General features: G+C 43.8%; 1 protein-coding gene across 5 annotated transcripts in view; it reads left to right on the top strand.

The window, feature by feature from the left end:
• tweek (transmembrane protein KIAA1109 homolog tweek) overlaps positions 1 to 13,500 on the top strand; it is a 1,194,469-nt gene that overhangs the window by 538,636 nt on the left and 642,333 nt on the right. For all 5 annotated transcript variants that reach the window (XM_075882507.1, XM_075882492.1, XM_075882501.1 and 2 more), the window contains one exon: positions 11,252 to 11,569. In XM_075882507.1, the coding sequence (XP_075738622.1) occupies positions 11,252 to 11,569 (318 nt within the window). The remainder of the gene's footprint in view (positions 1 to 11,251; positions 11,570 to 13,500) is intronic.

Raw genomic sequence — 13,500 nt, 5'->3', positions numbered from 1 at the left:
TCAAGATTGGGGAGTCACACTGCCGGAGAGCGCCAGCGCAGAAGACAGGTACGGGTGCGAGATCTAGAGTGGCGGCCTGAGACGGTCCCGGATCAGTCATTGCAGAAAGTGGTTGGAGTGTAAGACTGCGAAGTTCCAGGGTGAGGACCAGGTGTACCCAGCACGTCCACCACTTGAAACGGGGTGTTGAACAAGCAGGAGTTCACTTGGCGAACGAAAGATTTATTTAATGCAAACCTGCAATCACAGCGCGTCTTCTTCTTTTCTCTAGCTCCGTGTCCACCGCCCTCGCTACAGTACAATATTTAGAGGATGTCCATTTTGACGAGAGTCAACGTCCATAGATTGTCCATAGCAGTTCTGCAGTTAACATTGATATATATCAAATGACACCTATTTTTAGGTGCAGCGATGCACATATGCATACTATTTGGGGTTTTACATCCCAAAACTACATTACGAATGAGAAACGCCGCAGTGGAGGGCTTCGATAGTTTTAACCATGTGGTGTTCTTTAACGTGCACCGACATTGCACAGTACCCGTACCTCTACCATTACACCTCCATCGAAATGCGACTGCTGCTGCTGGCATTGAATCCGTGACTTTTGGGTCAGCAGTTGTGCACCCTAACGACTGTCCCACTGAGACGGACAGACGCGCAAGCAATGCTACAAAATAATAATGCTATAAAATAATGAGACTGTGAACTCGATATAATTGCCTTTAGTCAAATTTATTGCATCAAATTCAGCAAAGGTCTTAGAGGATCTGTCAGAGTGATAACATTGGGTGGTCAATTAGTCAGCTCACTGGTAGGCTGCAAATATATTAATGTGTATAAACACCACTGTTGACACAGCTAACGTAAAACTGATGCTCAACGAGCAGTTTATGAAGCATGTTTGCAGTGTGCAATCTGGACTTTGAAAAATTACCTCAATAGCATTACAAATGCAGTGACAGCAGTTCAATAATGAGTGTCACCAGTATATGGAGTATTTAGTCTAAACATTCTAAACATGCTGTTTAGAAACCAATGAATCACACCAGCGAAGCATAATGATGAAATCAGGTTCTATGGTTGTAATGGTTACCAGACATATATATAAATGCACATTCTAAAGGGTGAAAAGCACGCAGATATTTTGTGGTATGCACATTTATGAGTTCATGAATGCAGTCCTGTTTGATAACATTATGCATTCACACTGCAAGATTATGCACAAATTAGTAGTTTCTTTTACCATAATGTTTAATCTATTAATACAGAGTAGCCGGCCAGTCTCAGAACTGGCTAATTTCCCTGTCCTCTCTTTCTTCGTCTTGATGTGCAATGTGAACATTAAGGCCACTTCGGTGCTTGACAACAAGTTATAGAGTAAACTTTTGTAATTGATCCAGACACTGCTTGCAGAACAGAGACAAAAGAGTCCACAAACACCGTGATGTGCCTCTCTTGTTCTTGTCCTTCGTGCTGTTTAAGGATTAATTACAATTAACCAAGCTGAAGCTACCCTTGTACATTTTCAGTTGCTGCAACTGGTGGTCTTTCTACTTTATGCAAGAGCAATGCACAACTGGCCGAGAATAACAGCATTGTACTTCAGCTTTCAGCTAGATCTACAGCACTGCTTGCAGTTCGTACAAAGGGCAACATATTGGTCTAGAACGGCAGAGTGTCATGCTCTGCACTGCATTGTTCACATCTACACACAACACAAAGATTGATATAGGCCACGTGCAAGCTTGGGCAACCCTCAATGAAGAGTCCTTCTTGAGATGCGGATGCAACTTTTTTGGCTGTCAGAAGCGCAGTTTGAACTAGCACAGAAAAACAAACAGCGGCGCATCGGCCGGGTTAGGGTCCGAATAATTTAAGCTATGTGGCAAAATTTTTCTGTTAGCAGTGTCGTCATTCCCTATGCCTGTCGCAGGCATATCTTGCGCAATTTTCTCTGTTCTGTTCTATGTATTACCAAGAGCGCTTCTGACCGCTTTTGACATCCAAAACACTTGATGCAGCCACAAAGACAAAGAAAACGCAAGGAATGCGCGTCATTGGGGCTACGTGCATGATTAGATGGGGCCTATATGCTCAGGTGCAGCCCTTAGCGCGATGCCCTGTTGTTTAGACGTGCATACTGTGTACATTGTATGCGAGTAAACATATTATTGGAGAGATTAAATTGAAAAAAAAAAATTACACACCACTGCTCAAAGTGGTCACAAACACACGTGTGTGACAAACACACACGTGTTTATGCACTGTCAAAATAGTCAAAATTTAACTTACAGAAAAAGCCTTTCACTTTCATGTCTTAAACAGCCGAAGTGCTAAAAGGTAACAACGGTCTAAGGAAACAACGAGGACAAGCGTTTACGTCCACCTAAAATTTTATTGCAAAGCAGAAAGAATATATGCCTGTCACATGACATCACAATCAAATAATCAATGCAGAAAGGTAAAAAAAAGTGAAAACTCAGCAGCAGTGAATTTACTAAAAAATTCATGTGTCGATGAGTTCAAGTAACCTAGTTATTTTTTCTGTTGGTGCGACGGATGGCTTGCTGATGCAGCTTCGATTTGCTATTGCCGCCGCCTCAATGATGAGTGTTGCACTATCGTTAGAGTGATTAGCCAGCACAGTTGTTTTATGAAACACCAGCCAGCACTTGCATTTTGTGCACTGAGTCGCCAGGAAACCATCAGATCCCTTTTTTACTTTCTGGTTATGTTCAGGTAATCGCACATAGAGGCATCTGCCTGACTGTTGGTTGTAACTTAGACTGCAGGTGCCGGGTATTTTATATACTGCCGTCTTCACACATTGAACAAACTCATTTCGATGCTTAATTTTACGCTCTTTAGGAGCTTTTCTTACTGGATTAGTCCTTGCATATAAGTGAAACAGCTTATTCTGCACAGAAAATACTACCGAGACACCCGCCCTCTGAGCAATTTTGTTTTCTGTTTAAGTTGTGTGAAATTCCATGCATGTATGGGATCACAGCCACTTTATTACTCAAGGCTGCCTGAGAAACAGTCCGTCTAAGAGGCTTTTGACGCTGTTCAAAGATTGCCTAACGCCACCTCCTTTGATGCACAAGATACCCGAAAATGGATCCCTAAGGTTCTTGGACCTGAGGCTTTCGTTTTCAAGTAGCAATATATATTGGAGCTACAAGCCTCGTTCTAAAAAAATTTTTGTTGCCTTTCGCCTCGGCATAAAGCAAGCTGGTCAAGCACGGCGTTGTTCGTGCTTGTTTGCAAAACGCACTTGCGAAGTCATACCATCATTCAATTCAGAAAAATTTCAGAGGGCAGACAGCCCGTTTGAGGGCAGATGGGTATCCTAGCCACTTGCTGGTATTTGTATCAGAAAAACTGTGAAAAGACTCGAAAGTCAGTGCCACGTGCACTGTTTCGCAGGCAGCCGTGAGTAAGAAGGTGGCTGTGGTTTCATACTTGCATGAAATATCACACAATTTAAAGAATATTGGTCAGAGGGCTGGGATCTCGGTATTTTATGCACTGAATAAGTTCTCGCGTTTATGCCCAAGAACTAATCCTGTAAAAAGGCCTCCTAACGAGTGTAAAATTAAGTACCGGAATAATTTTGTTCAATGGGTGAAGGAGGCAGTATATGAAATACCCTGCACCTGCGGTCTAAGTTACGTCGGACAGTCAGGCAGATGCCTCAATGTGCGATTACCTGAACATAACCAGCAAGTCAAAAGTGATCTGATGGTTTCCTGGTGACTTATTGTGTAGACAGCAAGTGCTAGCCAGTGTTTGATAAAACAACTGTGTTGGCAACTCACTCTAACGAGAGTGCAAAGCTCATCATTGAGGCGGGGGTGATAACAAATCGAAGCTGCATCAGCAAGCCGTACGTCACACCAACAAAAAAAGAACTAGATTACTTGAACTCACTCACACAAGATTTTTCTTTGTAAATTCAGTGCTGCTTAGTTTTTTTTCTTTATCTTTGTGCATTGATTGATTTATTTCATTGTGATGTCATGTGACAGGTATATATTCTTGCTGCTTTGCAATAAAATTTAAATTGGAAGTTAGTACTTGTCCTCGTTGTTTTCTTAGACTGTCGTTACCTTTTAGCACTTAAGCTGTTTTTAACAAGAATTCCAACTAGCCTGCTCCCGCCCTTTGCTTTCACTTTGGCCGGATGAATCGCCCACGCTGCCGAAGGCTTGGTCAAAGCTTTCCCCAGCTGGACATTTCTATTATGTTTGGCGCAATTCCAGCGGCATGAACCGTCGTAAAACCACGACGCTCGTACAACTTCTGCTTCCTTAGAGTCAAAGAAGTCGACGACCGCAAATGACATTACAAATAAACTTGGTGGTCAAACAATTTTACGAATGACTGATCCAATGCTTTACTCATTAGTCTATAGCTTCGTATAGTGATTATTTTCTGATTAAAACCACATTCTTCTATATTTTTATGAAGGAGGTCACACCTAACCCTTGCAAGTGAAAAGTGTACAGGAAAAACCGGCCTGCGATACGACAACAAAATTTTTTGATAATTTGACACATGTGTGTTTTTTCACCTATGATCACCCGGATCAAAGGACAAGGCCATGAGCTTATCGTGATCAAATAAAGAAATGATAAAAGCAGGAGGGCCCTTTGTAGACATGTGCTGGGATGAATCACGAGCACATTACAGCCACAACGCGAGACTGCGTTCTTTATGCCTGATTCGGTTTTTTCTGGTGAAAATTTCGTAGGCAAAAAGCGAAGAGTACCAACCTTTTACAGCTTCAGCAGCAAGATAAATCCAATAACGATATTTAAGCACGCCACGCACAATGCACCTGCACGTTGCACAGCCCACCAGCAGACAGTGTTACTTGACTGGAGCTTTTCTCGGCTGCGTTCAGCTTGCATCGAGCCAATGGCAAGTTGCCATGGCATCTCAAAAAAAAAAAAAAAGGTTCACTTTTACCAATGCTTTTGCAGCGCATTTCGTGTTATAAAAACAGTTACGTTTTTGTAAGTTAGTTATTATAAAATGCACTTTGTAGTGGTTTGTATGATTTTGCCATTAGCCAAGGAAGCGTGTTCGGCGGATATGGCTAGAGCCGGCTAGAGGCTTAGACCAATGGTAGTGTATAGGTGTTAAATGGTAGTGTATAGGTGTTCTGTGCCTAGACGATGCAATGAACAACAAGGCTGACATGCGGGTGGCGCGGCCATAGAGTTGTGAGCCCGGTAATTTGAAGTAATTCCCCGTAGTTGTTTGAAAGAGGGCGTACCATTTGCTGTGGTGTATTTGAGCCCCTAACGATCCAGCACATCCTGTGTGTGGCCCAAGCGCGTTCAGCCTGGTGCAGCAGAATCGTTTTTTTTTTCTACTCGAGATATCAGCGACCTGGTGTAGGCTGTGTTTTAGGAGTGACTTCCCACAATGATCAAGTTTTACAGCATATTTTGGATGTGGTGTAACATGTAAAAAATGTTACTGAAATTAATTTTTAGGGATGCATACATACAATCATAACGTTCATTACAGCTGCTAATCTGAAATTTGATTGCACTTGCATGCAATCCAACAATGTTGCAATGGGTAAAGTGTGGGTGAATACAAAAGCGTGTATGCACATGCAAACTAGTCTGTGTGCAAATCAGGTTATTTTCATAAAAATGTCTATTTAAAAAAAAAAGCATCACATTGCTGTATACACATAAACAGAAAAAGCTACACATTACTGTTATCTTTACACATAAAATACCTCTGGCTTCTTGATGCTGATAATTATTGTGGTTTAACGTCCCAAAACGTCGCCATAGTGAAGGGCTCCAGAAATTTCGACCACCTGGGGTCCTTTAAAATGAACCTAAATTAAAGTCCACGAGTCTAATGCATTTCGGCATCAATCGAAAATGCAGCCGCAACGGCTGGTGTTCGCTTTGGTGACCTTCGGGTTGAACAGGCTTAGGCATATATGTTAGTTAAACAATGTTCACGGATATTTTATGAATACTCATTTTTAATATTTAAACAGAGGTGCCCACTCAATATCCACTGAATATCCACAGATAACATCGGATGTTCAGATTATTTGTAGACATCCTCTAAAAATTGATTGTTTGCTGGGTATATATCGTTAATGAAAACAAGAGCGGCATGTGTAGGGCTCAATTTGTGGTTTGCGATTCAATTGCGATGTCTTAAATCGGGTGCACATCTGTGATGTCAAATGGTTGGCATCTTTCAAGCGTCAAATTCTGGATGTGATTCGACATAGTTTCTGGGTCATGCGCATAATGGAGGCAGTCTGGTAGTCGGCTAATTTCCGCGATGGTGCTTTCACTTGTTAGGCACCGCCCCTCCCCTTTCGCGTTCATTTCATTGGCAACGCGTGTCTTTAGACGTTAAATTCTTTTAACATTCTGAAATTGAAATGTTAGCAGAGAGAAGGGAGCTTCGAGCTTCTCACTTACGTGGTATGATGGTCAGTACTGCTAGCGAATACATCGGCGGGAACCGATATGCCCAGCTCAAATAAAACAAAGGCCACTTCTCCTAACTCGTGCGACACCTCCACGACCTGTTCCACCTAGTGCTACGTGCGACAGGCAGCTGCACAGAGCCTTAGGCCTAATGAGTCACTCGACATTCGATCCTCACTTGATCCGGATTTGATCCTCAACAAGATGGAAAATTTTATTCTTTATTTTATTTGCTTCTTTCTCGATTTATCGCTCACGGACAACTTTTCGCTCACAACCAACTATGCCGACGCCGACGACGAAATTTCTGCGACACGAGCTCTCTAACACTTGTGGGGTCTCGATATGGCGAGCGAGCACCATGCCACGCTCTTGGAGTAACCGGACGCAGTTGGCATGATTGGACCAAACAAAAGAATACATACATTTATTTAACTACTTTTAAAACGATATTGTCAGCCGAATCAATATGCATCAATTGGGATCAACACACTAAAACAGCCTTACACAAAATACACAACATTCAACAACGTAACAAACACAAGCACACACTAAAGGTGACTTCGCCAACGCTTGACTAACCGCCAGGGCCCCCGGCGTGTAACCCGGGAACCCACCGCTACAGACAATCGTTTGCACCAACCGCCACCTGCCAAAGAGCCCCGCTCATCTTTCCTGTGTCACCACCAAAGCTTGCTGCCAGACGTCATTGCTGGCCCCACCATTCTAATCATCATGATGATGGTGGTGATAACAAACGCTCGCGAGCTTATGCCACTTACCGCTCGGTACTTGTGAACCTGATGCGGCCTATGCGCAAAACATGTGCACTACGAGGCACAGACAACTTTACAGGAGGTGTTAGCAGCTTCACAATCTCTAAGCAGTCAACTGTTGGCATTGTTTCACTACATGATGAAAGAGGCCGCAGTGGCAGCCAGCATAATGAAATCGGTGCCATTTAGCCCAAATGTAAACACATGCAGGCTAGTGCAGACATTTTTTTCTCTCTCCCTCTTACGTCCATGGAATATTGATTGAACATAGCATCAATGAAACGCTTTGGCATGGCCGCTAACCCTTTTTTTTTTGGTGTAGCAGCTGTGTCACTGATTTGATGTTGTGTCGCGCGAGCGTGCATCTTTTTTTTTGTTTCTTTTTTTTCTTTCCTTGGAAAGCAATACTATTCATCTGGTACAGACTTTTGTTATGACTCGCATCACGTACTTCGGCTCCTACCTCAAATGATTGGCGACTGAACAAACCAAACTATACTGTCTCATTCGTAAGGCGTACAAAGGCGCAATAGAACGTGGGGTCTCGGAATGAGAATACGTGTTCTCGGAGCGAACGTACAAGGCAGTCGCAGTCGGACCACACTAAACACCACATTTATTGAACTACTTTTATATCAACAATATTGTCAGCCGAATCAAACCTCACTAGCAGTCCATACGTCAAACACACCCTCTTGCTTTTTTTTACTCTTTTTTTTTTCGGGATATGGTTTGAATTAAGCCTGGAGGTATGTAGTTTTTGCCTTGTGGCGCACATGTGTCCCGCAAATAGGCCTCAGTTAGGGTTAATAACTGCCGAGGGGTGGATTCCAACTCGTGCGATATTTTATTAAGCTATGAATTTCTAACTCGCCCAAGAAACGGCACTCTTAAAGGTGCATTTGTAGTACAGGTGTCCTATCCTGTCTCATCCTTTTTTCTTTGCTTGTCTCAGCTGTGCTACAAATATTTTATTAATGCCGTGACAGGGATCGTCGTGCATGGAAATGCTGCAATGTGCTGCTTGCAATCTCATCTTTTATCATTTTGCACCATATGGAAACAAGCCAGCATCCGCTAAGAGCCACTGAAGTCTACTGAGTAAGGAGATTAAAACGTCTGGAAAAGTTGCAATTGAGGATGGTCCTGCTTGTAGTACTACATCCGCCCCCATTTATTGCCACCGTGTGGATATCTGCAAAGCACATATTCATGTTAGGAATAGTCCTAAACAAGAGCAGTCGGAGAATTTTGAGTGAAGAAGCTTGTGCATACTGCTCACTATTTCACTTGTTTCTGAGATTTAGGTCAAGTGAGATTTAGATCCACTACTACAGCTGTGTCAGGCAACAAAGGACTTTGCAGTCATTTGTGCTCAAGCACCTAGATCCTGTTTCACAGCAAGTTGATATTCATCAGGCTGGTTGAAATTCCATCCATCTGCTGAATGGAAAGAGCACATTTTTTTACACGGGGACCAAAAAAAATTACACTGGCAACTTTCAACTGAACTTTTATTTCACACGAAAGATATATAGTTGAGAAAATTTTATTGATGAAAAAAACATAAAAGTGTGACATCATTTTATTACATAATCTCACATTCTCCTCCAGACTCCTCCAGAACTGACAATACTTTCTGCCCAGACAGACAGACATGATTAGCCTTCACATGACATTTGGGTGGCTTCAATTATTTTGTGCATTGGTCTTGATTCTGAAAATGAAAATTTGGGAGAGTTTGTAAGATTGTATACTTGAAAAGGTTGTGCGAAATACAAAGACACAAGCAAACAACAGATAATTGATATGAATGCTATCTTCAAAAGTTTGATTATCAATGCCTTGCTTGTATCTTCATGTTTGTCACAACCTGCTCAAGTCAGTCTTGATGGCCGTCAAAGATTCTTGTTTTTTCTAACATTGGGTGGCAAGCCCCAAATGGCAGTTAATAGTGATGAATTTTTCTTTAGCATTGCATACATTACTGCTGTGCTCACAAAAGCTAGTCATTTAGACACTTTCTTGTGTGGCTTACATTACATCACTACATGAAAGTGTGATTCGATATACAACAATGCTGCTGCGATCCACATGTTGTGGTATGCTCACTGTAATTAGTGGCAAGCAACACTACATTCTGTGGGGTCTCGATACGGAGAGCTCCACGCTGTTGGAGTGAACGGATGCAGTAGACACAGTCGAACCCAACCAGAGTAACACACATTTATTCAACTGCTTTTAGATCGACAATATCGTCAGCTGAATTAATATACATCAATTGTAATCCACATGCTAAAACAACCATACACAAAATTACACAACGCTTAATTAACAACATAACAAACACAAGGCTGTGTCGCCAACGCTCGGCTCACCACGAATGCCCATGCTAGACGACCCGCGATACCGTCTACTGCGGACTTTGCTTCAACTGACACACACAAGAACGACCGCTCATGTCTCATGTGCCGCAACCCAGCTTTGCGCGAGGCGTCACTGCAGACGCCACCGCACTGACCATGATGATGATGGTGGTAGTAAACACTCGCGAGCACACCACCTACCGCTCAATAGTTGTGAACCCGAAATGCGGCCTATGCGCGAAACACATGCACCATGAGGTGCAAGTGGCTTTACAGGAGTGTTAGTACCTCCTCAATTTTGTGTTCTGGTTCATTTTCATTTCTCTAATAAACACAACACAACTGATGTTTCCAGCTCAAATGATAGCTTGCATTTCGTTGCAATTCAAGGTCTTTTTCTTTTCCTGTGTGTTGCTGTGAAATGTTATTAAGCTTTGCTTTTGCAAGTTAATCTGTTGATATTCTGTTTATAGATGGTCAGAATATTTTCCAAGTTGTTATAAATTATCTGCCTCCAAATATGGATTAATGAAAACTAATAGACAGTGATGCCAAGAGGGGTATAGGCATCATTGTCTCTTAGTTCTTGTTAATGTTGTGTCTAGCAGAGACAACGAGTGCTTTGTTGTTTACACTTCTTTCCTTCATGCCAATACCGATGGCATCGGTTATGCCCCAGGACGGCAGTATAGCATAGATATTCATCACAGTGTAAAATTGAGAAAAAGCTTTTGTGAAGGTATGGACAAGAGAATTTACAAGCATGGAGGTCTAACAGAAGTAGGAGAGCGATCAAGGAACAAGTTACAAGTGAACTCAGTAACAAGAGATGATGTTGCTGTCATCATGCACCACAACCTATCAAGTTGGGACCACGCTAGTCCTTGTGCGAAGAATACGGAAGTTCTTGCTGATTGGTTCATGTGACAATATTGTGGACCCAGTTTTGACCCTCCATATATATTGACAGTAGTTTCACATCAGTCGCAGTTGTACATTCTTTACCTGTGGCCATTCTGGCCTTAGAGGACTGCTGTTTGTTTCATTCAGGTGGAGGCCACTTCTGATGTGAGTCATGTGGCCATCTCTTTAGATGTGGCTGATGAATTCAACACACTGCTGCTGCTGTCTTCTCCCTCACTAGCACGTCTTCCACGCAGCCTTGACGACAACTGGTTTCCCCTGGAGAAAGAAGTTGGCTGAAGTCCATCAGTGGTTTACATGCATCCCGATCTATTTATATTGAATTGTGTCGTCATACTTTCAGTGCTGTGGTCCCTACTCTTTGCAGTGCACATGCAGCACCTCAATTTGTGTCAGAATAATTCAACAAATAGCCTCCACATGTGGGCATATGTCATTGGACAGTAGTCAACACATTCAAAAGTTCTCTCATGGCATCCTATCCTGTCCTTTTTTTTGTAGGGAATGCATACACCTGAATCGCTTCAGTCCATTTTTCCTTCAGAAGGAAGTAAATCTTAGGTTGTAGATCAGACTGATGCTTGGATTGAAAGAAGTGGTGACACGTAAAAGAGTGCGGGAGTCTGAATGAAAGCAGAGCCATGCCCTGTAGTAGTTGATGTACTTTGAGGCAGGGATTGTGCTCTGCTTGCTGATGCAGGAAGAGCCGTCATGCCAGTTGTTGTCGGCACTTTGTCGTTTCTTGCCGGAGGCACCCAGTGCTGAGCAATGCCTTGGAGCTCAGTGTGTGCCCCCACTGAGCACGCTGCGACGCGGTCTGTTGGCCCTGAGCCGCCAGTGGAAACACCTGCTCTACATGCCGCTGCTGGTGGAGCAGAACAGCCGGATTCGCAAACGCACTCGGCCCGAGCCCCCAGCCCAGCTGGTGGGGGTGCCCTTGCGCGAGGATGAACTCCCGTCCGACGAGACGGCGTGCCTACTGGCCGACGATGCTACGGGGGCTGCACAAGTGACCAGGGTAGGTGGCAGCTTTTAGCATTGTTGACCTGTGTGGGGTGGAGGTGTTTATATTTCAGCATAGTAGTACCTACCCTCTAAAAAAAGAGTTATCTCATAATAATACCTCTAGGTGATATCCTAAGTATTTCGGGAGTGAAGCGCAAGCAAGCTTGCATCAAACCAAAGTATATTACTGTTGCTTAAATTAAAGTAAAGTACAAAATGCTCGCTGTTGGCCGTGCTGACATAAACAAAAAAGCATGCAAGTTTGCACACAAGTTTTGAGAATCCTGGCTAGCAAAGCATCACAAACCTATAGCTAATGTCCGCCTGACCAGCTGTAAACTAGAGGCATCTGTTTGGCCACACTCCAAGCACACTCATTGCGAGTGCTAGCTGTGAGCAGTGTGCCACTGCACACTTGAGTGTAATGTGAAAGAAAAAAGCCATACATTTAATGTAAATTTATAGCAAAGATAGCAGGTACCTTGGCCGCAAAGCAGGATCTGTAGCCGGTGGCGCCGGGGATCGCAATGCCGCCACGTATGTCAGGACTGGGGCCTCGGGAATCGGTGGTGCAATTGGGGCCAGGGGTGTGACGGCCTGCCGGACTTCTTGTCTGATTACATCCGTGAGGGCTGACACAGGTGGATGGGATTTCACTGCCTGAAGCTGTCGCAATTCGTCCCGAACGATACTTCGAATGAAGTCTGCGAGGGCCTGTCTCTCGCTTTCAGAGCCGATAGAGCATGCGGTGGTCGGCATCTGGTGTTCGTATTGTGGCGACCGCTGCTGCAGTGTACATTCCATCCTGGTTGCCTCACTGATTAACTGGGCGACTGTCGTCGGTGGATTGCACACGAACCCAGCGAAAAGCTGTTCTTTTACTTCGTGCATCAAATGCCGTACCTTCTTTTCCTCGGGCATGGCAGGGTCCGCGCGCTTGAAGAGCCGAAGCAGGTCCTCGACAAACATGGATACTCGTTCATTCGGCAGCTGGCTTCTGCAGGATATGGCTTGTTCAGCCCTCTCCTTCCTCCCGGTATTGCGATAGGCGTCACGGAGCTGTTGGCTAAACTCTTGCCAGGTTGCAAAGGAGCCCTCGTGGTTCTCGTACCACATATTTGAAGAATACTCCAAGTAGAAGTAAACTCGGCACAGCTTGCGAACATCGTCCCATTCATTTATACTTGCGACCCGATCAAAGTGGTCGAGCCAGTCATCAACATCTTCGAAGATGTCTCCATAGAACGACTTTGGTGTCTGCGGCGCATGAACAACATGTGCGAGAAGAGAGCCATGGGCATCGCTGGTTTGGACCGCCTGGCTTGTCATAGGAGTTGCCATCTTTCTGGGTGTCGATGCCAAGAGACCAAATTCAGGCGGCGGCTGCTTCTTGCTGTGGGAGATGTAGCTGTCTCCAAGATGGCCGACACAGCCGAAGTACACGTACCGAGCGTCTCCACCAGTAATGCCACGAGCAAAACAAGACCTACAGCCAGGGGTTCACCTGAACCAGAGCAACCAAAATGTTCTCTTCTTCTTTGCGGTCCCGAAAACGAGTATTAGCCACAGCGGCTCGTTCATCAATGGTGGCAATATTTAAATTGGCAGCACATTGAAACTTACAATTACATTTATTCATTATTTTATCACTGTACCCTGAGTACCATTAAGGCATTACAATGGAAGCTTACACTGCACAGAATTGTTAATAACGACATATTTACAGATACAGTTAAATCTCAATAATTCAAACTCGAAGGGGCCCGAAAATTTGTTCGTGGAAGTTAAAATTAATGAAAGCTAAATGAATGAAGGGTTCACCATGCCGTGGCACATGTGCATTGAGCTAACACACGAGGGGGAAGTTTTGGAAGTCTTACATTTATTCATTGTTAACAGCGCATCCGTCATTAATTGAATATAAACGGTACAGCGCATCTGCAC

This window comes from Rhipicephalus microplus, chromosome 2 (genome assembly GCF_043290135.1).
Source record: "Rhipicephalus microplus isolate Deutch F79 chromosome 2, USDA_Rmic, whole genome shotgun sequence".
In the NCBI taxonomy this organism is placed as follows: domain Eukaryota; kingdom Metazoa; phylum Arthropoda; class Arachnida; order Ixodida; family Ixodidae; genus Rhipicephalus; species Rhipicephalus microplus.
This window is presented reverse-complemented; position numbering and strand designations above follow the sequence as displayed.